At 40.0% G+C, this 25,889-nt stretch overlaps 1 protein-coding gene and 1 long non-coding RNA gene across 3 annotated transcripts in view; one reads left to right on the forward strand and one right to left on the reverse strand.

Annotated features, from left to right (window-relative positions):
• The window catches only part of CDH20 (cadherin 20), a 228,374-nt gene extending 222,740 nt beyond the window's left edge, over positions 1 to 5,634 (forward strand). For both annotated transcript variants that reach the window (XM_079108418.1, XM_079108419.1), the window contains exon 12: positions 3,648 to 5,634. In XM_079108418.1, the coding sequence (XP_078964544.1) occupies positions 3,648 to 4,153 (506 nt within the window). In that variant the 3' untranslated portion in view covers positions 4,154 to 5,634. The remainder of the gene's footprint in view (positions 1 to 3,647) is intronic.
• The window catches only part of LOC306642679, a 260,148-nt gene that overhangs the window by 104,140 nt on the left and 130,119 nt on the right, over positions 1 to 25,889 (reverse strand). The gene's annotated exons all lie outside the window — the stretch shown is intronic.

Consider the following 25,889-nt stretch of genomic DNA (forward strand, 5'->3'; position numbering starts at 1 on the left):
ACAAACTTTTTCCTCTCAAGCCCTACTGCAAGGTAGCCTCCCAATTCTCTTATACCTAATGCCATCTGTGCCATTGTTTTTGAACTCCACATTCAAAGACAAATACCTAAATCATCTATTGATTGAATCCATGAAAATATCCCACCTCTTCTTATTGAACTATGCCAAAGCAAATATATCTTATTTGGGGAAAAGCAAACTTAACATACAAAAATATTATTCAATATAGAAGAAATCCCAGTTTTCTATGAGGTAAGAAAATAAAGCACTAGAGATTTCAATTAAAATAGACTTGCAGGGGCTGGGGTTGTGGCTCAGTGGTAAGAGCACTTGTTTAGCATGTGTGAGGCACTGGTTCGATCCTCAGCACCATCTATAAATAAATGAGTAAAATAAAGGTCCATCAGCAATCAAAAATTTTTTTAAAAAACAGACTTGCATATATCCACATACACACTTGACCTCATTTACCTATACACCAAGAGACTGAATCAAACCAAGGAAGAAAATTACCCATTGTAAAAAAAGGTCCACTTGACTGACTTTATAGGCAGTTCTAGACATTTTAAAACACAACATGTAGCTTCTAAAGACATTTTAAAATACAATGTGTGGCTTAATTCTGTTGATATAGTTCAGTCTTACATGAGGAGAGAAGGAGTATAAATGAAAAACATTTCTAAGTCCTTGGAACACAGGATCAAAGATAATTATTTCCGGTCCATGTCTACCAACAAGTAAAACCTGCCTGCAATTCCTTGTGTGTCCATAAGGTGGCATCCGGAGTCCTTGAGTGCAGAACAGGACCATCTGCAAGAAGCTATTGAAAAAACTTGCTCCTAGGAGAAATTTTCAGAGTGGATGTCCTTACAAAATATACATTTTGTGGACAATTAAACAAACACGTTAATCTTGACAGTTTTGATTTTGTAGAGATTTTTTTTTATGTCTCAAATATGTATGCAGTTCCTAGAAAATCTCGTTAGTCACTATGCTTATTGTACATAAAGAATAAGGCACACCTCTATCATCCCAGCTACTCAGGAGGGTGAGGCAGAAGGATCACAAGTACAAGCCCAGCCTGTGCAACACAGTGAAACCCTGTCTCAAAATAAAAAAATTAAATTAAATTAAAAAATTTTTAAAAATTTAAGGGTCAGGGATACAGTTCAGTGGCAAAATGCTTGCCTAACAAGAATAAACATCCCATTAACTGATTCTCTTCTGTCAGGGAACGAAGGGAGCCTTTCAGCTAAGACCATTTTCCCAAAATCTGATTTTCAGAGTGTATTAAACCACTTATTATTAAATCAGATTACCTAAAAAAAAAAGACACTTTAATAAAATGGACCTTCCACACACTGCTTAAATCTCTATCACCATCAGAATTTCCTCCAGAAGAAACTTAAAGACTTTTAATTCTTTTCTTTTCTTTTCTTTTCTTAAGAGACAGAGCCTTACTATGTTGCCCAGGCTAACCTCAAACAATTCTTCTGCCTCAGCTTCTAGAGTAGCTGGGACTACAGTTGCATGCCACCATGCCTGGCTACTCAAAAACTTTTCTCATTTTGCATCCTAGCATTTTCCAAAATATCACCACTACCACTCCAAGGTTACCTGTGTGAATCCCTTCCCAGTTGCCCCATAGTTCACTGACTATGTTTCTCTACTCTATTGGTAACATCTGTGAGTCTATAACCCTTATCACGCCTGATTTGTATTAGTCATCATCAATTGTTTTTACTCTCCTTAGCCTGCAAATTCCTAAGAAGAGAAACCATGTCATAATAAATCTTATTTCCCATTGCTTAGCACAGAGCCTAAACAAATATTTAGGTTTTAACAACTGTTTACTGAATCCCACAAATAAAGCATGTTCACTTAGACTTCCATTTTTCCATCTGCATTCAATCCAAATTACACTCCAGTCTTTGATGCTCAGTTCAAGCTCCCACTTCTTTACAGTTCTTTTAGTCTCTTTCCCTAAAATCCTACAGTTCTAATCTATGCCTCACATTTTTACACACAGAAAAAAAACACAAGTATGTAATTACTTTCTGTGTGTGCATTTTATCAACCAACCTAATCACACAAAAAAAATTAGGTTACTGACATAATTAACTGCAATTTATACAAAAAGCTCATTCTACATTCAAATACTTTAAAAATAATTGTTGTGAACTTTGTTGTTCGGTCTGTAATCTCTTGCTACACATATGAGTGTATTCCACTATTTTTTCCCTTGGATAAACTGGGGACTTATTTTACAGTGCTGTCAAACTGTCACTATTCACCAGTTGTAACAAAGCACACCAGGAAAAAAAAAAATCAATAACAGTTCCACAGCTAAAACTTCAACACACTTCCTGGAAAACACTTTCAGTCACAAAGATAAACAGCTCAACGGGATCATCTCTATCTCTCCTCTAAATCCCAGTGAACACATCCTTTAAAAAAAAAAAATAAAGTGCATTTGTTGGGATAAAATTTTATCCAAACCTGCAAGGGCACATCCAACAGTGTGGTACTTCTTAGATAACATGTTGAATTCTATAACATGTTACCACTCATTCCCTTCATTCCATGAAAACGACTAGATCCAGAAAGCCACAACCACCTCTCTAACGAAAGGCTTTCCTGAGGAATGCACCACACAGGTCATTGACACTCCTATTTTTTTGAAGGAGGTATAAGAAGACAACTACTTTAGCTCTGTTATGGGGCACAACTTAAGAACAGACCCATCACCACTGAGAAGTCCAAATTTAAGAATCTTTATTAAGCCGGCGGGCTGACTATCTCACACAATGCCCCAAAAAATGACTATTGAGAGAACAGCCCCGACCACAGGGTTGTAGGGGTTCTTATACCAAAAATCACATTAATCATCAAAAAAGAGCAATTTTTACTACATAGGAGTTGCCCTTGTATAACTGATGATGGACACAGAGGCAGGGTGTTCCCCTGGGAGAAAATTATTTCCTACATAACATGGAGTCTCAGAGCAAAATGGAGTCTGTTTGGTCATTTCCCTTAGAGTCTGGCCTGTAACATTCTCATGGCCTGTAACATTCTCATGGAGTCAGATCTGTCAGCCCGTCACAAGCTCAAGTCCAGTTTATGTGTCTATATGCGTATTCATCCATAGATGATTATATGTGGAGTTAGAATCCGATTGAGATGCTGATGTAAGAAAGCAGAATTTCATCCACACAATATTTTCACATTACAAAACAAAAGCACAGTCACTGTTTTCTAGGCAGAGTACGTGATCTGATGCTTGGCTTGGCTGATTTCACGGCAGGCCTCGGTGCTCTGCGGCTTTAAGTGGGATTTCACACTGGTTGGGTGGGTGCGCACACAGTATTTCAAGGCAGCAAGCTGAGGCACTGACTTCATATGCCACTTTTTAACTGAACCAACCCAAGAGACCCAGGGCTTCATTTGCCCGCAAGACCTCAATCTACCCCGGCAGAAAGAGTGAGGAGGAGGGAGGTGGCTGCTGACTCCCGAGGATTAAAATACCCACGTGCTGCCTGAGCTCAGCGTTCAGCGAACGCCGCCTCCCCGCGGTTAAGGAGCGAACTCCCAGGGCCAAGGCGCGGCTGCGCTTACCAGTGAGCACCCTCTTCTCCCTGTTCCCGCAGTGCTGGTGCTGCTCATCTTGTCCATGAGGCGGCACCGGAAGCAGCCCTACATCATCGACGACGAGGAGAACATCCACGAAAACATCGTCCGCTACGACGACGAGGGCGGCGGCGAGGAGGACACCGAGGCCTTCGACATCGCGGCCATGTGGAACCCGCGGGAGGCGCAGGCGGGAGCCGCCCCCAAGACGCGGCAGGACATGCTGCCCGAGATCGAGAGTCTCTCCCGCTACGTGCCTCAGACGTGCGCTGTCAACAGCACCGTCCACAGCTACGTGCTGGCCAAACTCTACGAGGCCGACATGGACCTGTGGGCCCCACCTTTCGACTCCCTCCAGACATACATGTTCGAGGGTGACGGCTCCGTAGCGGGGTCCCTGAGCTCCCTGCAGTCGGCCACCTCAGACTCAGAGCAGAGCTTCGACTTCCTCACCGACTGGGGGCCCCGCTTCCGGAAGCTGGCGGAGCTCTACGGGGCGTCAGAAGGGCCAGCGCCCCTGTGGTGATGGAAGCCGGGAGGCAGGCGCACGTCCAAACCCAGACGTCTCGGAGGCTACTTCGCGGACGAGGTGCAGCCGATCACGCGAGCAATACTGTGCTAGAGAGTGAGGATGGGGTGAGCGGGGTGAACAGAGCTCTCTCTGGATCAGCTTTACTTGGTTAGATTAATTTAAATAATCAAAAAGAAACCCAGGAAGAGGAGGGCAGGATCTCCTTTTTTTCTTTTTTTTTCTCTTTACTTTTTCTGACACTATAGTCAAAGGCTTAGAGTCCAAGGTTTTAGACAAGCCTGGCCTTTTTTTTGCCATTCACCAAGGCCTTTGTCACTTTGCCACCACAAAAAAGGCGCTGGTCTTAAATACAGAGATGGCAAGTGAACGCAGGTAATAAAAACGTCATATTCCTTTTTATTTTCCATTTAAGAGTTTTGCTGTATGATCAGACCACAGAAACCAACCCACACACAAGAACCCTGAAAAATTGTTCTTTGGTGAAATTAACCTACGTGTTCTGGAATGGATGGAATTTCTTTTAACCCTTTTGAGACAAGGTTAAGACTGAATCAGCCTTGCATGGGGGATGGGTGGGAGGGTGGGAGAAGGAAGAGACATTGACTTTGTGCTCAAGTTTAATAGCTGAACCAAGAGTTGTTGGCATTACAGCTAATCCCATGCCATCGAGTTAGAGTGCTTCTGTTCTCCTCTCAGCTCTTTATGCCCCTGCAAAAGTGTTCAGAATGAAACAAGAAAATCTGCCTCTTTTGCACTGTAGATGTCTCTTCCATGTGCCAAATGTGGAGATTAGATGCTACAAATGAAAGCCAAATAAAAAGAAGTATCTGATAAAAGCATGGGTTAGAGGGCTTTCCTAATCTGTGTGAGGTCAATCCAAGGGATGTTTACATACTGTAGATAACCTACTTGAACAAAAATCAGTATTATAGAGAATAAATGGATGTAAGAAAATTACATGTATAAGTTTTGTATATTTGTTAATAATTTTGGTAATAAATATGATGTACTGCATCCCAGTACCTTAGCACTTCTTTTAATAAAAGTTAAATAGAAGGGAAGGTCTGTTGCAAATCTGTTTAATTGCTAAGCAGGTAGAAGGTGACTTTGATTCTGATTCAGCCTCACATTCCTGGAACCAAGACTGATTTATAAGGCAGAAGCAATGTCAAAGAAGTATGAGGTCGTATATTCTATTTCAGTTATTAACCAGGTGAATGTTATGGTTCAAATGATTAAACCTTTAATGAACAATCTTTATTCTTCCATCTCTGAAAGAACAAGGGATAGTTTGGTAATATCAATGATAAAGTGATGTATTTAGCCCATATTTTGCACTTTGTGAGAGGGTATTTCACAAAGCCTCCAAAGAGGTAGGCTACTGTGTTGTTTTCATGTCTATTGCCAAATCAAAAATGATCCACTTATTCACTCTAAATAAGCCCCAGAAGTTTGGAAGCTTATTTTATTCTTCTTTCCTTTCATTAAAGTAGTTAACATAGTTCTCTGCCTGCAGTAGATGCTAAACAAGTGCTTTTTGTGTACATGGTAGAAGGATCTCTTTATTTGATGCTCTTTACTAAAGGATATCTACACAATTATCCTCACAACTGAGGACAAATTATGAACAAAATAGTTTTCTAAGAATTTTGATTATACAAGTGATTCTCAAATTTTAATATGTATCAAAATCAACTGGAGGACTTAGACTTAAACTACCTCACCCCAGAATGTCTGATTCAGTAGGTCTGGAGCAATTTGCCTTTGTAACAAGTTCCTGGGAATGCTGATGCTGCTGGCTCGGGGACCACATGTCAAGAACACGTGGTATATGGTTACTCTCTCCAAATACATGAAGATTAGGTCATCAGCCGACTAGTGTCCACCCTATCAATAGAGTGGTGTGGTGAATCTCTTTTACTAAAAAGGGCAGTTTGGCAGAAATGTATAGGAACGATAAAGAAAGGTATGTGAGGGCAGATGAGGGCCTGGGAGCCAGGGGGCTGGGATTTTATGCATGCTGCATAGTACATTAACAGCCAGGCAGATTCTCATCTTCAGCTTTGTACATACAAACCTTTTCCTCCCATGGAAGGCAGGCAATCCTAACACATCCTCCTTGAGGGTAGAGTACAATATAAAAATAAATGTAACAAAGGAAAAGAACAAAACATGAACTTGAACCCAAACCAGACTCTAGGACATACTAATTATGTGAATGTGGACAAATTAACCTCTATGACATTCTTCCTTTCCACCACAAGCTCAGATACTTTTGTGACTATTTCACTTTGTGTTGCATGTCTTACAACTGGGAACAGCTGTTATTCTAACCACAGGGGGTTATCATGCCCCACATCCTGCAAATGTGGTCCCCATGACACTGGCATAAAGTGATTATACAGAACTTTCTAGATGTGCTGGTCCCTGAGAGAATATTTAATAGTGTAATATAGGAAATGTGAAAGAAGGACTGAATTGGAGATCATTTCAGCTTATACTGTATGCTGCAAGAGACTCTTTCCCTCCAAACAAGTTTTAAAATTCCCTTTCTGCTACCACAGAATACCACAAATGCTGCTGCCTCTGGGAAGGAAAACAAGTGTGCAGGGTGTTGGGAGAAAGGAAATCATCACTGATGGAACAGGTCGTGTGCTTTGATGAGGCCAGAGAGCTATAAAATTATTCCACTATGTATTTGCTAACAGATAAAGTTGGTAGCCAATAATCAATATGTTAGAAGGGAACAAGAGCATCTGTAGAAATCAATTTTGATTTTTTTAGACTCGGTGTGAAACTGTATTCTGAATGAGAATATAAGCAAAGATTAAAAATGCACAAAATTTTATCAAAAAAGGAGAATATTTCAACATGGCAGACAGCAAAGGCAAGAATGGAATGGCTTTCCCAAAAAAGAATATGCAAATCCTGAAAATAGGATTCAGAGCTGGTATATTGATTAAAGATTGTCACTAGCTCACTCGTAATACAGAACTATGCCTTGATATCAGAATCCACAGTATAGCCAAATAGGGCTTTGACTACATGAACACAGGATACGCTGTACAAGTAGTTCTCATTGCAGATCAATTCATTCTCAAATCCATTTGTCATTTTCATAATAGACATCAAAAAAAACTTTTAAGGTATTATTATATACATATACCAGATTTGGGAAGCTTCTGCCTAATTCTTAAAGATTCTCATACAGGGAGTAAACAAAATTAAATCAAGGGGTCTTCTCTTTAAATGGTCTACTAATAAGACATATATGTCTCTTGTGACTCAAATTATGCAAACGAATGAATGCTCATTTGTAATGTATGTATGTAACTACAACACCAACACAAAACACAATTTTTCTTAAGTTTTTCTCCCTGGGAAAAGACACTAGCAAATCCTGCCCCATTTGGCCACACTCTTGGTTTTTAATGATGGTCATATTGTCAGGGATGAGGGTGTTTCTTCCCTGTTGCTTACTGTGGCCACCTGCCTAATGCCCATGATGCCAAAGGCTCTACTTCCTTTCCCAGAAATCCTGAGACCACTTCTCAGGAGTACTCAGGAAACTACCTCTCTGGAATATCCACACTAAAAAACTAATATAACTATCCACAGAATCTTTTCTAAGTTTTCAGGAGGGATGGAGGCTATTTTCATTCTTGTTTTGTTTTTGTCGTTGTTGTTTGGGGTGTTTAGTTTTTTGTTTCTTCCCCTCCTTTCCTATAACCTATTTCAGTTACCATTGACACATGAAGAGGAAGAGGAGGTGGAGGAGGGGGAAAAGGAAGGAGGAAGAGGAAAAGAAAAAAAGGAAGAAGAAAAAACTTAGTTGTGTTAAATGATAACCATTTTATCATACTCAAACATTTTCTGGGTCAGAAATTCAGGAAGGGTCCTTCAGAGACATTTTGTCTCTGCTGTACAATGTCTAGGGTCTCTGCTGGGAAGACAAAAAGTCTAAGGGTGATTCAAGCTCTGGGACCCAACTCATTCAAAGGTTTTCCCATCCACATGTGTGCTTGTTAATGTTCCTATCAACTAGGACCAGATAAAGTAACTGTCACCCAGAGCTGCTTGGACTTCCTCCCAGCAGGGGCGCTCGGTCTCAAAGGGGAGTTTCACAGGAAAACCAAGAGAAGTGGAGTCACTTTTTATAATTTATAAAAGTGGAGTCGCTTTTTATTTTGTTGAAATTCACAGTGTTCTCTCTATGGTAGTCACAAGCCTCCCAAATTGAAGAAGAAACACGGCCTCTGCCTCTCAATGGAAAGTCTCAGAGTCACACCATGGAAGGAAATAATGTGCCTATTGTTGGAAAACACAACCTGCCACATCATCTTCTCTTTTTTTCTACCCTGCCTCTTCCCTCCTACTTGAGGAATCACTTTTGGTTCCACTGGCAATTTCCTCTTCCACTGCCCTCTTCTCTATTCAATATCATCTCATTCTATGGCTATATTACTCTTCTCTGAAAGTCAACTTTATCCCTACCATAGTGTGCTTTCAGAAGTAAATGAACATTTCATGAAAGCAATTAGCAAAATTTATGACATATAACAGGCATACACTACATTTTATTGAGGTATAATTGACATTCAATTATCTGCACATATTTAGACCATAAACATTTTAATGTTTTGACACACCCATGAAGCCATCACCACAATCAAGGTAATGATTATACCCCAAAACTTCTCTCATTCCCCTCTATAACATCTCCCTCTCATCCCGTCCTATTCTACTTCAACCCCAAGCAAACACCAATAGACTTTTTATCATTATAGTTTATATTTTCTAGACTTTTACATAAATTGAATTGTAAAATATGTTCATTTTTTTATCTGACTTCTTTCACCCCACAATTATTTTGAGATTTATCAATGTCATTGCATCAATAGTTTGTTGTTTTGTTGCTGAATAATATTCCTTATAAAGATATATCACAATGTTTCCTATTTTATGTAGTTAGAAATTGGAGTTGTTTGGGGTTTGGGGCTATTTTAAGTAAATCTGACGTGGACATATATATATGAATCTTTACATATGGACATATATTTCCTCTTCTTGGTAAATATGTAGGAGGGGTATGACTGGATCATATGGTAGGTATATACTTTAAAAAGTAAAAGCTGCCAAACTGTTTTCCCCAGTGTTTTTACTATTTTACATTCCCACCAGCCATGCACCAAAGTTCCATGTCCTCTACCTGGTGCAATCAGTCTTTTTAATTTCAGTCATTGTGACAGTGTTGTAGTATCTCACTGTGATTTTAATTTACAATATCCTAGTGACCAATAATGTTGGGTATCTTTTTATGTGCTCTTCTGACATCCATATATCTTCCAGGGTGATGGGTCAAGATGTTTTGTCCATGTTGGGATTGTCTTCTTTCTTATATAGTTCTGACATTTCTGTATATTTCTGGACACAGCCCTTAATCAGATACATGCCTGGCAAAGATGTAGTCCTAGTCTGTGGCTTGTCTTTTCAGTCTCATAATAATATCTCTTAACGGCCAGGAGCTTTTTCTTTTGTTGAAATTCAAATTACCAATTTGTTCTCATAGATTGTGCTTTTGGTGTGATTTCTAAGAAATCTTTGTCTAACCCAAGGTCACAAAGATTTTTTTTCCCCGTGTTTACTTCTTGAAGATTTGTACTTTTTGGTTTTACATTCAGGTCTACATCTATTTTGAGCTTATGTTTGTAGATGGTTAGGTGTGATCAAGGTCCTTTTTCTTTTTCCTTTTTTGTTTCCTTGCAGATAGATATCCAATTGTTCTAACACCATCTATTGCAAAAAAGCTCTTTTTTATTACATTGAACCTTGTGTTAGGTTTAATTGTGCTCCCCCAAAAAAGATATGTTTAAATTTTGAAACCCCAGTGCTTACAAATGTGAACTTATTTGGAAATAGTCTTTGTTAGAGATGTAATCAAGTTAAGATGAAGTGATACTGGATTAGGATGAGTTGAGTGCTAATCCAATGATTGGTATCCTTATAAAAAAAAAGGAAGGTTTGAACACTAGGACAGAGATGCAGAGAGGACACCACAGGGGGGGAGCCAGAGATTGGATTGATGCCTCTACAAGACATGGAGTGCCAAGGATTGCTAGCAGTCACCAGAAGCTGGGAGAAGGGCGCAGGGCAGATTGTTGATCTGAACTCCAGAAGGAACTAACCCTGTCAACACCTTGATTTCCAACTTCTGGCCTCCAGCACTATCAGGATAAATTACTGTTGTTTTAAGTCACCTACTTTGTGGTACATCCAATTTGTTACAGATGCCCCAAGGTATATATTTACATAATTTATACATAAATACATATGATACATTTCAAATCTATTTGTAACAAAAAATAACTAACAGTAAGTACTTTATGTGCCATGTCACTTTGAATCTATAACATATACACCACATACACACACACACAAACTCAGCAATTTATCTGTTAATTAACTAGTGTGCTCATTTTGTGGGTTTTTGTTTATAATTCAACTCAACTATCACATGAGGTTTGAGTGCATAGACAGGGCTTCTGAATATGCCACTGTTGTCTGGCAGGTCAGAGGTGGCAGCAGTCTTCTCTTGGCAGTGTGTGAGCAGCTTTCTCACAGTTCCAGGCAACGGGTAAGGACAAATGAATCACCAGATGGTTGAAAAGAGACGCTTCCATTCATGTGACTCCACTGATGTGTGGGTTGTGCAAAGAGGTCACAGAGAATTTTGGGAGAGACTTGTGCTTGCTGGAAAGAGCACTAAGTGCCTATTGGTCTCCAGGTTCAACAGCAAAAGGACAGCATTCAAGTACTCCACACTCAGTTCAAATGTGAAGCATATGCACCAGGCCAATGCATACCCCCTTACCATGACCCTGGTGGCAAAGAGCTGTGAAGCAAAGTGAAAGAATTAACCTTCAAAGAGCAGTGTGCATAGCTTCCTCTGCTCTCACACTTTACGTTGCCTGGCTGGCACACTCCTCCAAGTTTCCCTGCCAGGCCCATATACAATGAAGTTTGCTCATCTTAATTGCTATTCTTCACTAGCCTCCTGGGAACACTAGTGGTCTGGCCTGGAGTTTACCTCCAGGATTAGCCTCATCAACCTCAAAATTTCACATTTGCCAATGACTTCTTGGGACTCTGACTGATGGACTTTATGAGGATCAGTGCCAGATGAGATTCTCAAATGAGAGGCATTATCTGAAGATGAGTATTGATTACACTCAGGAGGCAAACAGGGCCCCACGAGCATGCTTCAGGCTAACATCCCTGCTGCTGAGCTACAGAGTTCAGGAAAGGGAATGGAGAAGGAAACTGACACCTATTGAGAACCTGCTGTATGGAGTCATGGTTCACAATGCTTTCACATACATTACTATGTTAAAACACAAGCAAAGCACAGACCAAAACCCAGAAGAGGAAATGGAAACCATTTATGAAACACTCATCTTGGATGTGGAGGCCATTGGCTTCTCAAGAGTAGTAACATGTACAGTGATCTCGGAAGACATTACTAAGCATCAATTACTGAAGTCCCTTCTTCATCTTTAACCCAGAAGAACTGAAGACTGACTTTAGAGTGGACAACAGAATCAGGTAAGAATAACTGCCATGAATCATCTGCAGAAAAACATGCAACCATGCTTTCGACATTCCGTTCTTATGTCCTTTACTGAAAGCATAATTTAATGGTAATAAATAAAGGGGTTTTTAAATAGCAGTCACTTTGTTATCAGGACTTTATAAACCTAGGACAATCTTTTCTCAAAGGATCAGGGAGCTATTTCCAGAGGACACTGGCACACTGCCACATTTACAATGTGTCCCATACCTACAAACAGAGTACAAATGCTCTGCAAACTCAAGGCCACTTACCACATCCAGGCTCCTACATGGATCTAAGCATATGCCATGTATATCTCATGCACATTTAGCAAATGGATTATTCATGGGACTTGGCAGAGAAATCTTTATCAGGGGTTTTAGTCACAGTCTCTGTGACAGCACCCACTGTGACATTGAGCAGGTAAAGTGAATAATAATATATCCAACTTGGAAGGTCAATTCCTGCTCATATTTCTAATTATTAAATACACCATTATTGAGGCACTCCCTGTAGCTCAGTTTCTTGCTGTGAAGGTAGACGGTTCATTATTCAAAGTTGTTCTTTCATTGCAGATAACAACAGCACAGCACAAGTGGAAATCCTACTGCTGTTATTAACTAGAGCATCCCTTTTCCAAAGAAAAGGAGACAAAGGTTTTTGGCTTCTAGAATCAGAAAGCAAGCACTTGTTTCTTCTCTTTTCATATCAGTGCCAACCTCATTATTATTGTTCATTAGTAAATCTTGAGGCCCCACTAAAATATAAGTTTATTCAGGATCATCCTTTTTTTTTTTTTTTTTTCCCAGTACTGGGGATCGAACTCAGGGCCTATGTGATTGCAAGGCAAGCACTCTACCAGCTGAGCTATCTCCCCAGCCCAGGATCATCCTTTAGTATTGCCTTAATTGGCTTGTTTCTCTTTCAACTAAACACTTTCCTATGAACAAAGAAGGAAATTATGGAAACCTCCCATTTGATCTGAAAGAGGAAAAAAAAAAAAAGGAAATCTGAGGTTTCAGAAAGAAATTCATAGCATAGAATTCTCTATAGTCTCCCCCTAGTCAAAGATAGACAAGACTGTAAAATGCCAATACAGGAGAAATGTGACCCTCTAAATGAGGTTCATGTTAATCCTATTGCTAACCCATCCTTGGCCAAGTTTTCTAATAAGGTCTAAATGGATAAAGTAGATAAATAGCAAACTTAGGTAGGTAAATTAGTTTTATGTCCTCTATATTAACTAGCATGCTTGGGAGCCTAAATTATTAAATGCTAATCATAAGACTATTCAAGGGGTGGCCATATATTCTTTGTATATCTGTTCTAAGTATTTGCTTAGCAATAGCATTGTTACACATGGCCATGTTCTAAGAACTTGCTTAGCACTGTATTCGGTTGTTTAGCCAAAGTTCCATACTGCCAGGGAGAATTCTCCCTCTCCCCAACTGAAAAGAATGGTAATGCCGATGTGTAGTTACACTAAACAAAGACATCCACAAGAAACCATGGCAGTCACCAGGGCTGTTCTCAGATATTCCAGTTCTGCTCTGTTAATGGTCTTCACATTTGCATCACCACGATATCAAATGTTGAAACCCTAACCCCCCACGTGACAGTATCAGGAGGGGGGAAGTCATTAGTTTTAAATGAGGTCATGAGGGTAGAGTCCTTGTGATAGAATTATGGTCCTTGCAAAAAGAGTAGGACGTTAGAATCTACTCTCTTGCCTGGGTGAGGAAACAGCAGGACAACTGTGTATAAGCCATGAAAAGAGTTCTCACCACAAAACTGTAGAGCCTTTACTTTGACTTCTCAGACTCCAAACTATAAGAAATACTATTTTTTACTTAAGCCGCCCAGTCTATGGTACTCCATTTTAGTAGCGCATACTGACTCTCCGTGTACAAAGTAAGACTGCATTTATCTGCCCTTTTCTATTAGTCATGGTCATGTAAATCAATGTAATAAAATATGAGCATGAGCCATGAGAGTCAATGCAGGCTTTGCCATGTTCTCCTCTGCCCGTTACAGTGACTTTTAAAGTGTGTGCCTAGATGGAGCCTCCATCTTTTGGGGTCTCTGTGACTTGAGTGATTGTTTTGATAAGAATTTTCCTGCTGGTATTTAGCCTGAGATAGAAAGTATAGCTGTCACATGATAGTGACATCAACTTTTATACTGTTAAATCAGAGAGATTTTGGAGTTGTTCATTACCTCAGAATAACTTAGCTTATCTCAACTAATCCAACAACAACAACTGGTAACTTCTCTTAAAGAAACTAATCAACTGATATGGCTGGCATTAATAAATGATGACTACTGGTACTACATCAAAAGTACCTGTTTCCCAGTTGTGATCTTTTTCCAAAAGTAAGAATGAATCTCATTGACCAGTTCACCTTCCATTTCTCTTCAAAATTAACAGCATAAAATTTACCATTAGAGACATAAAGATTTACAATTAGAGACATAAAATAGCATGGCAGTCTGTGGTCTTTCTGTCCCATCTCCACTTCCTATCAGAAGTATACTCATACTTCCAGCTCCATCTCATGGAGTCTTCTGATCCAGAGACAGTCCCTACCTCTTTGGAGCTTTCATAAACAAATCATGCTTCTCATGAATCCTACACATTCACTGGTATTGTGGCTATTGTATGTTTGTCTGTTTACTCTGCCACCTTCCTGGCATAACATTTTCAGGGGAAGTATAACAAAGTGCTCATTATTATTCCAAGGAGAGATACATGACCTCTCCTGCAACCAAGTGAGCTATTCTAAAAAAATTAGAAAGAACCATAAAAGGTCCTATTTCTCGGCTTTCCTGAGCCTAGAGAAAACCTAAGTTGCCTATTCCCTGCTTTCTTTTCTCTTCCTGATCCTCTAGTTCTCCAGAAGTAAAGTAAAGCCCAACTCCCAGGTATGCACCAGTAACACTAAAAAGCAGGAAAGGGTAAAATACATCCACTTCATAATATAAAATGTCCTCACCTCTCCCTCTGAGATTAATTATCATATCACTTCTGCCATAGTCTGACTTCAACTTTCAGGGTGCCTGCATTTAACTCGGAAGAAAGGAGTAAGAAAACAATGCTTTACTTCTCTTCACTTCCTTCTTGGGAACATTCAGTTCATTTCCTCACTATTCTGTCCTGCTAATTTTGTCAGCATTTGTTAGTGTGTTCATAAAATTTTTGGTTGAATGTTTGTCTTCACAAAATCCATGTCCTTTCCCAAATTTCAGATGGTGTCATTTTGAAATATAGTTACTGTAGATATAGTCAGTTAAGATGAGATTAAATTAGTGTGGGACTTTAACCCAACATTTACTAGTATCCTTCTAAGAAGTGGAAAAGAGATAGGTGCTGAGGTTACAATTAATGTAAAGACTGGAGTTATATAACTACAAGTCAAAGAACGCCAAGAATTTCCAGTAACCACCAGAAACTTGGAGAGAGACACACACTCTTCAGCCTCCTTGGCATTTTTCTGAGTCTTCATTTTTATGAGTTCCATGTATTCCTGTACTCCTTGATGTGTTTCAAGTCTCCTGCCTAAGTTAAGTAAAATAGATTATAAAGTCTGAATCTTCTTTCTCCAAATAAAAACTCATCAATATACAAAACAATATCTTGTACATCCTTTAATACAGTACCTTCTAGAAACTAGCATAGCACCTGACCCAATACCTCAACAACATCTAAAAAATTACAGAACTAACACTGGATATTACCTCTATTCTTTTGGCATTGTTCATATTCAACAGTACTTTAAAACTGAATTACTACATCTGTATGTAGTGACTCACATCGTGGAAAATTATGAAACAATAACCTGAGTCACTTCAGTAGTTAGTCTGAATCAGTCCATCCACACATGGGTGCCAATGATTCCATGGGCCATTAGTGCCATTCCCTTCAGTGATTACAACAGGGAAACCATACAAGGAGACAATCACTAGAGCTAAGTTTGGGATATTTGAAGTAACAGATGATCATTAATCACTAAGGACAAAATGAGAAACTTATGACCTAAGAGGCAAAGAAAAGCTAAAACTACCCTATTAATCTGAAAGAGGGAGACTCATGTGCACACAGCCATGTCATCAATGAATGTGTGCACAGAGCATATCCCTCAACAGTTTGTTTATTCATTTGTTACTCACCTTAATGACTTGGATCACAGGTAAGGTATCTATTGGCTTTCATATACACTCCACTTTCTTTCCAAGCATAAGGCAAAACCAGTTGTCTCATTTTGGCTGGGAAGGGGTGATAATTACCTAAGAACCAGCACATTTAAATCTTATGAGAACTAAGTTTCTCTGTTTTGGAATGCAACCAAAATACAGATTTCTGTCCATGCACAGAGAAAAAGCCAATTTACGATCTTCCTCCAGACTGCTTTATGCCTAGGAGATTCTCCAGTCGACTTTATCATTTGAAATCATATTCCTTACAGGAAAACAAATAGTCCTTGAAGCATCCCTTTCAGCATTTATCTTTCTAATTTGTGGTATTGGGGAATGCTTTAACTATTTTATCACTTAAGTATCTCAAAGTGTCTACTGATTTCTGTCATATGTCAGGAAGGCAGCCCATTGCTTAGAGGTAGTTAGGAAATCTATAGTTGCTTTCAAAGTTCTCTTGCTTTCTGAGACAAGTAGTTCATCTTCTTATTTCCTCTCTAGGGCTAGTCATTAAAATGTTGAAGGTCTTAGCTAATTCTGGATACCCTGATCCATAGTGAATTGGAAAGAAGGGAAATCCAAATGAAAGTCAGACGTGGCTATTTGTTGTGCTCATTTCAGGAAGGTGTTTACTGTAAAAGTATAGCAGCTGACTGTCTATACTGAATACCAGAAAAGGACTCTAATTTCCCACTATTTTCCCCATTGATTCTCCCTGAAAAATGAAAGTAATATGTAGGAAATAAGCCTCCTTTATTGAGATATTTTTTCTCCATTGCTGCATTAATCAGGGTATTGAAAGAATAACTATTTCTCTAGAGCCAGGAAGAACAGGACCTTGGGTAGTTAAAGAATGGGGAGCCAAAGAAGATCTAAAAAGATCAGAGGATGAGATCCTCTGTCTCAGATCACAGAAAACATTATTATCCCTATTTCAGAAATAAGATGACCGAGTCCTTTAGAATTAAGAATGTGGTTTGGATGAACATCAAGAAGATATCAGATACTCAAAAATTATTATGAGAAGAGGATAGAAGAGAACAGAAAATGGCAAGGGAGGATACCAAAAACCTAGCTTCACAATTTTACCAGAGTTATCTCCACTCTGTAAAAAGTGCTAGTGCCACCTGTGAAGGTGACATATAAGCCAACACTGATAAAGGATATAAAGAACTAGGGCGTGAAAGAGAGAAATTTGAGTAGAGGTAAGAAATATGGTATAGTCAGGGATTTTGAGGGCTCTGAATGTCTTGATCAGGAAGCTGAGAAATGGTGAAAAAGAAAAGTCAAAGCTCACTTTTATTCCTTAGAAGCTGGCTCTAGTACTGATTTTTATTCCTACATTCAAGAGAGATCATTTGATGAACATCTGGGGAGACAGTGACCAGAAGGAGGTCAAAGCAGTGTAGAAGATGAGTAAAACCAAAGATATTCTGTGTAATATTCAGTATCCCAAAACATTACTGGTAAGAAAACCAGGAACTACTCTGTGGTCCTGAGCAACCACACAATGGCACACATGGTCCTCTGTCAGCTACAGTTATCTATCTACCCAGGAGTAACAGACAGATGGTGGCTCAAGCAAAGGCTTCTTTCTCTCATAAACAAGATATGCTTCATTGCTTTAGTGTCAAGCCAATGTTGCTGCAATTCTCTTGGCTTCCCCATTGGGTTGCAAGATGGCAACAGAAGCTCCAAAGTTCAGATCTTACAGTGTGTTTAAAGGCAGAAAGCTGAGAATAAGGCTAGAAGGTCTTCTGAACCTTGCTCCTAGGAAAAGAAAATCACTCCTGTAAGATCCAAGCAGATTTTTATGTTCTCACTGGTCTATACCACAATCTCATCCTTAGGGAATGCATCTATCTACATTCTCTAAGACCAAGAGAATCCTATCTGATGCCTGTCCAAAAGGAATTACCCTTGCATCTTCCTATGAGCAAGGAAGATAGCAATCAGGGTCTATAGGAGTTTTCATTTATATTTTTATGAAACTGAAGGGTTGACCAAGTGCTGCTAAATTACAGTAGAGTCATGAAGACCAGCATAAGCAGGAGACTGCTGCAGCTGCCAGTCGAGAGAAAATCATCCATCCTAGGCAGACATCCTCTCCAAATTTAGAAGCAAGAACTAGCCTTCCCAGAGGCTCCTCTGAAACTGTTAAGAAATTATAATTAGACTCTGCTTTTACTAAGCCTTTCATCCCAGGAGCTGAGGGCACTTCCCTGCATCATCTCATTAATCTTCACAACACTATGTGAGGCAGCTGGCATCTATTGTCATCTTTATTTTCAGGATGAAGGAACTGAGATGTGAGTACAGGTTAATGGCTTGCTCAATGTCATGTACTCAGTGAGTCACCACCAGCTGGGGATGGGACCAAAATCAACTCAATGAAGACCCTGGGAAAGTACTTGGAGGTCATCTGCTTACCCAGGAAAGCATAAGCCTGCAAGGTGGCTTGCTGGAAAAATGAAAAGAGGCAAAAGAAACAGAGCACAAGCCATGATTCACTACCCAGGGAAGCATGGGCAAGCCACTTACACTCTGAACACTTTCTTTACCTAAAAAACAACGAGAAAAACATCGGTCCCATTTAATTAACTCAACTGTTATGAAGACAAAAGTTTCACATGAAATCTTGTGAGGTGGGACATTTTGTAAAATGAAAGTCAATTCAAGGCATTTGAAACTCTGGACTCACAATGGCCATCCTAAATTGCAATCAGATAATTTTACAAGACTCTTCCCAGATGACCAAGAAGTTCCTTTTGCTATTCAAGGGGTTATGAATACATTTTCAGCATTGACTGTATGAAAAGTGCTATGTGGAATGCAGAGATAACTAGGATGTGACCTGCATCCTGTAGGAAATACATTCAGGCAGAGGAGCAAAGAAGACACTCATCTTTCTGTAAGGCAAAATGAAACAAATTTCATTCTAGACAAGGAGACCAAATGTGGGGGCCCAGAGAGACTTGGGTCACTTTCCATTTTGCTGTTTAGAAAAAAGCTTTCTGAATGTTGCAGGGTGATAGGAAAAGAAAATCCAAGTGGTAGGAACATAACAGTGGGAAGGACTGGAAGTGAAGTGAGAGCAGGATGACATGAAGAAAGACTGTAAACATTCCCCTGAAAAACACGCAACAGGCAGGTAGGTGGGATTTTTGTTGTTATCGATGGATTGTAGCTAAATCCCATAGCTAAGTCCCAATCACTTCCTACTACAAGGTCCAGACATCAGCAGTTCAGGACAGCCACCTTCCTGCAGGGGTGGTTTTGTTTTGTTGCAGTACTAGGACCTGAATGCAGGTGCACTTTATCACCGAGTTACATCCCGGGCCCTTTTTTAATTTTTAATTTTTAATTTTGAGTCAGGGTCTTCCTAAGTTGCTGAAGCTGGCCTTGAATTTGCAATCCTCCAGTTTCCACCTCCAAAGTAGCTTGGATTATAGGTAAAAACCACTATGTCTACTTCCTACAGGGTTTCTTTAGAAAAAGTTCTCCACCTCTTTTACGTACCTCCAGAGAAATGGAGGAAAGGGTTTGCTTGACTTTAGGAGTGACCCCTTCCTCATGGAAGAAAGGAAGAAGGATCTAGAATAGGACTCCAGTGATTCCCATGAACACAAATGTAAGTGGTGGAGTCAAGAGTTATTTGGTTTCTCAAGCAGCCACTGAGCCAAGTGACAGAATGCCCAATCATGAGAAGAAATTGGGACCTATGCTGACAACAATCAGCTGAGATTCCTCCTTCTGCTTACCCTCCCCCTGTGCTCCATTTCTCCCTACTCCCAAACTGGAAGACCTATCTAGAGCATGACCCACAGTAAGTAAGCTTCATATTATGACACAATATGCACCATCTCAGGCAGCCAGCATCTACCAACATCTTTATTTTTGCACGTACACACAACTAAAGCCATACTTTCTATGAAATAATACCGCATTATATATGCAAAGTACTCTGTAATTTGTATTCCATTCTATTCCTTTTTAAAAAAATACAGATCAAGACTTTCTAAATTGGTTTTTCTGATCCAATAATGGCTTATAAATTGCATTTTGGAAAAAAAACTAGTCTACGATAGTATAGGAAGGAGGATTCTCAAAGCCACATATACATGTTCCCTGCACACAGGCATACACACACGTGTGCACATGCACACACACATACACACATACAGAGGATCAATTCCATGGCAGCTTAAGGTGAAAAGACAAGCTTTGAATGGAGTCTGAAATCAATTTTTGAAAAACAAACATGTCTTAAGTGAGACTGTTTGAATAACCTAAAACAATCCAGTCATCTTCAAAAGGCTGGCTGCCCAGTGGGAAATTGTCATGGTGGGAGAGGGTACTGTAGCAGAGTTGAAGGCAGTTATTGAAAAAAAATTTTTTTGTTTTAAGTCATTTCCTGTGGGTACTTGCAACCTTGAGAGTCCTGAATAAAACTGGACAGGAAAACATTGAGAAAGCCCATAGTAAGAAACAGTAATGCCGAACTACTGAAAGACTGGGGAAGGAGAAATGACCTCATCGGCCTGTGGGTGAGTGCAGACAAATGCAGAACAAAGACTTCCGTGGCCCAAAGGGAAGAACTTCCGCGTCAGAGCTGGACCTCGCTCTCCCCTCCGCCCCACCCAGAGTGGGCCTTCCCCCACCCCGGGCCCTGCTGGAGAGGCTGGCGGTTTACAAAAGCTGAAAAGGAAAAACCTTGGGCCCTCTCCCCTGCCCCAGCATCCATCATCCTCTCGCCCCCTAAGAGTGGAGGAAGGGTGGCTGAGCAGGCATCTGAGGAGTTGGGGTCATTCCCCTGACGTTGAAGGACAGCGGGCCGCGGAGGCGGGCAGTCCTGCTTCCGGCCACAGGGGGGCGCGCCTCCGGCTCCGGCTCCTGCGAGCTACAGCCTCGCTGCCCACCGCGCAGGGCCGGGCGGGTAGTGCCTCCACCCGCAGCGGCCTGCAAGCCCCACACCAGCCTTGGGGAAGATGGCCCCAGCACGCCCCACGCGACGACTGTTAAACAAGCCGTCTACTCTACAGTGATAGCTGCGTGGTCCATGATTTCTAGGAAGTTGCCAGGGGGCTCCACTGGAACAGCAGCCCAGAGAAGCCCAGATTCCTCAGAGGGTGGAAGTGGCTTCCTTGATGGCCCCCAATCCGGGTTTGCACTAGGGCAGTAACCCACTCACATCTCCCGAGGCAGTGCCCCTTCCCAAGACGCCCCTAGAGCTAAGCGGAGCCAGTGATGGAGAGCACAGGCTCTTCCAGACCGGAGTAGGCACCAGAGGGATCACAGCCAGCTTTATTTATTTTTGTTTTGGCAATCGCTAAAATACCTGAAGGAAGAAAACTATTTGGGCTGGCGCTGCACAAGGCAAGAATTCCTAAATCGCACCAAATTGGCTCTCCCCAGAGCCCCTTTGTTCCCTCCACACCCTCACATAAACATGCACACCCACTGTGACCCTGTGTTATTGTCTTCTGAGTTAGAAGGAAGGTATTTAAGATAGGACAGGGTGAAACTGACAGGAGTCTCTTACCAAAATCTCTCCCACAGCATTAATGGGAGATTTGTTTGTATGTTTTGCCTCCTAAGAATGATTCCCATGATTTTGGTTTAGTCACTTGATTGAGTGGCTTTGGGGGTAGAAAATTTTCCTAAACTTTGAAACGAACAAGAATATAATCACAGCATGTAGAGGAAAAATTATCAGCATGTTGAAAGTATCCCTTTCCTATTAAGGAAAAGGAACTTCAGATTATGAAACAGATTTTTTAAATAATCTACTAACTGTACACTAACACCCAAAACAATCCTTAAATAGTCTGAGAGATGCTCAAGTCACATCAGAATATTTGTCAGATCATATGTGCAAAGTGTACTGTGCAAATCGTTGGTTCTGTTTAATGAGTGGATCATCATCATTAATGAGTGCTTTGTCACCAGGAGGCTGTCTCAGGGCCCATGGTTAAAGGTTTCTTACCTAATTTTCCCCCTTTATTTGCTGAGTCCAGGTACCAGTATTTGGGACACTTCTTGGGACATGGACTATCTTCAGTGTGACTGTGGACACTAAAGAAAACCTCTGTGCAGTCCACCTTTCCACAGAATCATGGATCAAATCTGAAGAGCATAAGTGTCCTCATATGTAGAATTAGGCTGAGTCCATCCACCTCTGGAGACAACTGTGTGGATCCTGTGGACTAGCAGGAAAAACAGTGACTCTGTAGTTTCTTTCTATAGTGCCCCCACCCTCACCATAATGTATGTTTCTAAAATCATACCTCTGCCACCTTCTCTAAAGAAATTCGAAGTTAGAAACGTTAAGGTAAATAAGATCAGAAGATAAAAATTGCGTGATTATTAGGCTGGGGATGTAGCTCAGTGGTAGAGCACTTTCTTAGCACACGTAAGGCCCTAGGGTCAGTCCCCAACACCAAGCCCACACAAAATAAAATATAATGATTAATTTTATGAGTCAGTTTGGCTAGATAATGCCTAGTTGATTGGCAAACATTAGTTTAGATGTGTGACAGTATTTTGTAAATGAAATTAACAATCTGGTGATTCTGAGTAAAAGAGATTATCCTCAATGATATGATGGGGTCTTGTCCAATCAAATGAAAGTCTTAACAGCAAAGACTGAAGTTTATTGAAGAAGGAATTCTGCTTCAAAAGTACATTTCTAGTGTGCAAGTCTGCCCTACAGATTTCAGTTTTGCCAGCCCCCACAATGGTTTGAGCCAATTCTTTGATATAATTCTCATTATTCGTGTGTGTGTGTGTGTGTGTGTGTGTGTGTGTGTGTGTGTGTCCATGTTCTATTGGTTCTATTTCTACAGGGAACCTTGACCGATTCAAATTACAAATGAATCTGTTTTATGTATTGTAAGTTAAAACAATGATGAGACATTAAGTAATGCTATTTTGTATAATAGTACACATAGGACTGCCTTCTGATTTTGTTTGGGTACCCAGTCCCTTCCCAACACCCACTATGCTTCACCTGGAACCTAAGCAGTCCTGATTGGTCTGAGGGTGACCCATCCCCTTGCTAATGATTGACTGAGGAGGAGGCATGTGAGATATGAGAAAAAGTTTACTCTGTGTCTTCCTTCTTCCAATAGGCTTTACAGAGGTAGTACTCTGTTTCTCTTTCTCTCCCCTTGGCAGAGAATAAAGCGAACAGCATCTCCTTCCCACACCACCTTCTTGGTACTAGCAACCCCCTGGCAACTGCCCTTTGATCAAAGAAAAGTAATATGAGTCCCTGAGTGAGCTAGAAGGATCACTCAGCCCCAAACCTGCATTCACTCTGGGCTTCCATTTAAGTGAACCAAGACATTTTTTAATTGTGTAAGCCAGATTGAACCTAACTGCTTCTTAGTTACAGTCAAATGACCAAGTTTTCTTGCCTCTAGTTTCTTGCCTATAATAGGGAAAGATTTAGGTAATATAAACTCTCCTCAAGTTCTCAATATCTGTAATTTGCACACTTAAGTCGTGGCACTAACACACTCTTTATGTGTGTGTGTGTGTGTGTGTATGTATATATATACACACACACACACACATACACACACACACACATATATATATAGTTGGGGTTTTTTTTTTGGTACCAGGGATTGAACCCAGGGACACTTAACCACTGAATCACATTCCCAGCCCTTTTTAATATTTTATTTAGAGTCAGGGTCTTACTGAGTTGCTTAGGGCCTCGCTAAGTTTCTGAGGCTGGCTTTGAACTCATGATCCTCCTGCATCAGGCTCCTGAGCCACTGGGTTTATAGGCATGTGCCACTGTGCCCAGTTTGGCGCTAACTTATATTCGTGACTGTTTAGAGAAGCTAAATATTATTGCAAGTATGCTTCTAAATACATCTTCAATTGTAGAAATAATAAAATGACATGAATATCAAATCTACAAAATGTTTTTGTCACACTGTTGCCCAGGCTGACCATGGACTCAGTTGAACTAGTCATAGCCTCCTAAGAACCTGGGACTACAGGTACGCCCAGCTTTAATCATAATATGATGTAATTTTTTTTCATTGGCCTTAACCCTAATGAACCACTGTCAGCAACAGTTATTTTCACTATTTTTTTTTAATATATAAAATGTTCTAACAAGGGCTGGGGATATGTCTCAGTGGTAGAGTGCTTGCCTGGCATGTCTGAGGTCCTGGGCTCAATCCCTAACACGGCTATAAAACAAACAAACAAGCACAACAACAATAACAAACCCTCTAACAAATGAATAACAAGAAGAAAAAGAACTTAAGAGAAAAATGGGGAAAGGATAAGAACAAAGAGTTCTCAGCAAAGAAAATACAAATTAACCTTAAGACTATGGAGAGGTGTTCAACCTCACTCATAGAGATGAGAATTAAAGTAACAAATTGTTTTTCACATACAAGATTGGCAAGTTATCAAAATGTATTGCAACACTATTGTGTGAAGTTAAAAGAAAATACCAACTTTCATACCAAAAAGGAGAATTATCACTGAAGACTAGCAATTAGAGATAAGGGTACAACTTTTAAGGAAGGTGAGATGGCATTACTTATAAAAATTGCAAATGCCTATGACCTTTTACCTAATAATTACCATTCTAGAACTTTATTCTCCAATTCTATTTGCCCATGTATAAAATAATACTGTAATTGTAATTTTTGGAAGTGACAAAATTATATCAACAGAAAATGATTAAATTATCATAGATTTATATAATAGAATAATTCTCAGCTGTTAAAGAAATGAGGTACCTTTCTAGGCAATAAAATTGAATAATCTCTTAGTCATTCAAGCTGCTAAAACAACATATCATGGACTGGGCAGGTTATAAATAATAATTTATTTCTCACTGTTCTGGAGACTTGAAGACCAAGATAAGGCACCAGCAGATTTAGTACCTGTTTTTAACCTGTTCTGTGATTCAGAGGTGATGTCTGCTTGCTGTGTCCTTGTGCGATGGAGAGTTGCTAACATTCTGGGTTCTCTTTAATAAGGACTCTAATCCCAATCATGAAGGCTCTGCCCTCAGTTTAATTCCCAAAAGTCCCTGAACCATCACCTTGGAGTTTAGGAGTTCAGTGAATCTGTGGGAGGAGGGACAAACAAACTGTAACAATCCCTAAATTCTATTAAAGAAGAACAGCAAGATAAAGAACAATAAGTGTATGCTACCATTGATATTTTTAAAAAAGAATAGCTAAATATATGTTCGTGTAGAGGTAAAATAGGGGGCTGCAGAAGAAAGTGGGAATTGTGGTTAATGTAGGAGTCGTAACAGGAAAGAGAACATGGGGGAGAAAGATGCTTGACTCTTTACTACATATCTTATTTTTTGGCATATGAATATTATCAGTGATTTTTAAAAATAATAAACTTGGGGAAAAGTAAAGTTGTTATTATAAATATACTTCCTGATTTGCTATAATTTGCTTTCAGTAACTCTAAAGCTGAATTACAGAGCGTATGCTTTGGATAAATGATAATTAATGATCAGATATGAAATAATGATTCGGTACATTTGTTCTCATTTCCCTTTATGTCTAAATAAGGACAATAGAAAAAGGATTTTGAATTAAGGGGAGGAAATGAATCTCATCTACAGCATTTTAAAAAGTAGTTTGCTGGGCATTGGGCTTTTCTGTGCATCGTGCCCCTAAAGAGCCTTATGTAGAGGTCTTCTAATCTGGGGTCTTATTCGCTCACATATATTCATCCTACGAAGATTTACTAAATGGCTTCAGTGTGCTAGACCTGGGGCGTCAGTAAAGAATAATCCTAGCACACGTGCTATCTTCATGTGATCAGTCTTTTTTACTGTTATCGTTCTTTAAGCCATATGGAAAGGTTGATGATAGAAACTGAGAACTTCAACTCCTAAATTACAGAGAACCTATAAGCAGAGCTATCCAA

The sequence above is a fragment of the Sciurus vulgaris genome (genome assembly GCF_902686455.1).
Source record: "Sciurus vulgaris genome assembly, chromosome: 13".
NCBI classification, from domain to species: domain Eukaryota; kingdom Metazoa; phylum Chordata; class Mammalia; order Rodentia; family Sciuridae; genus Sciurus; species Sciurus vulgaris.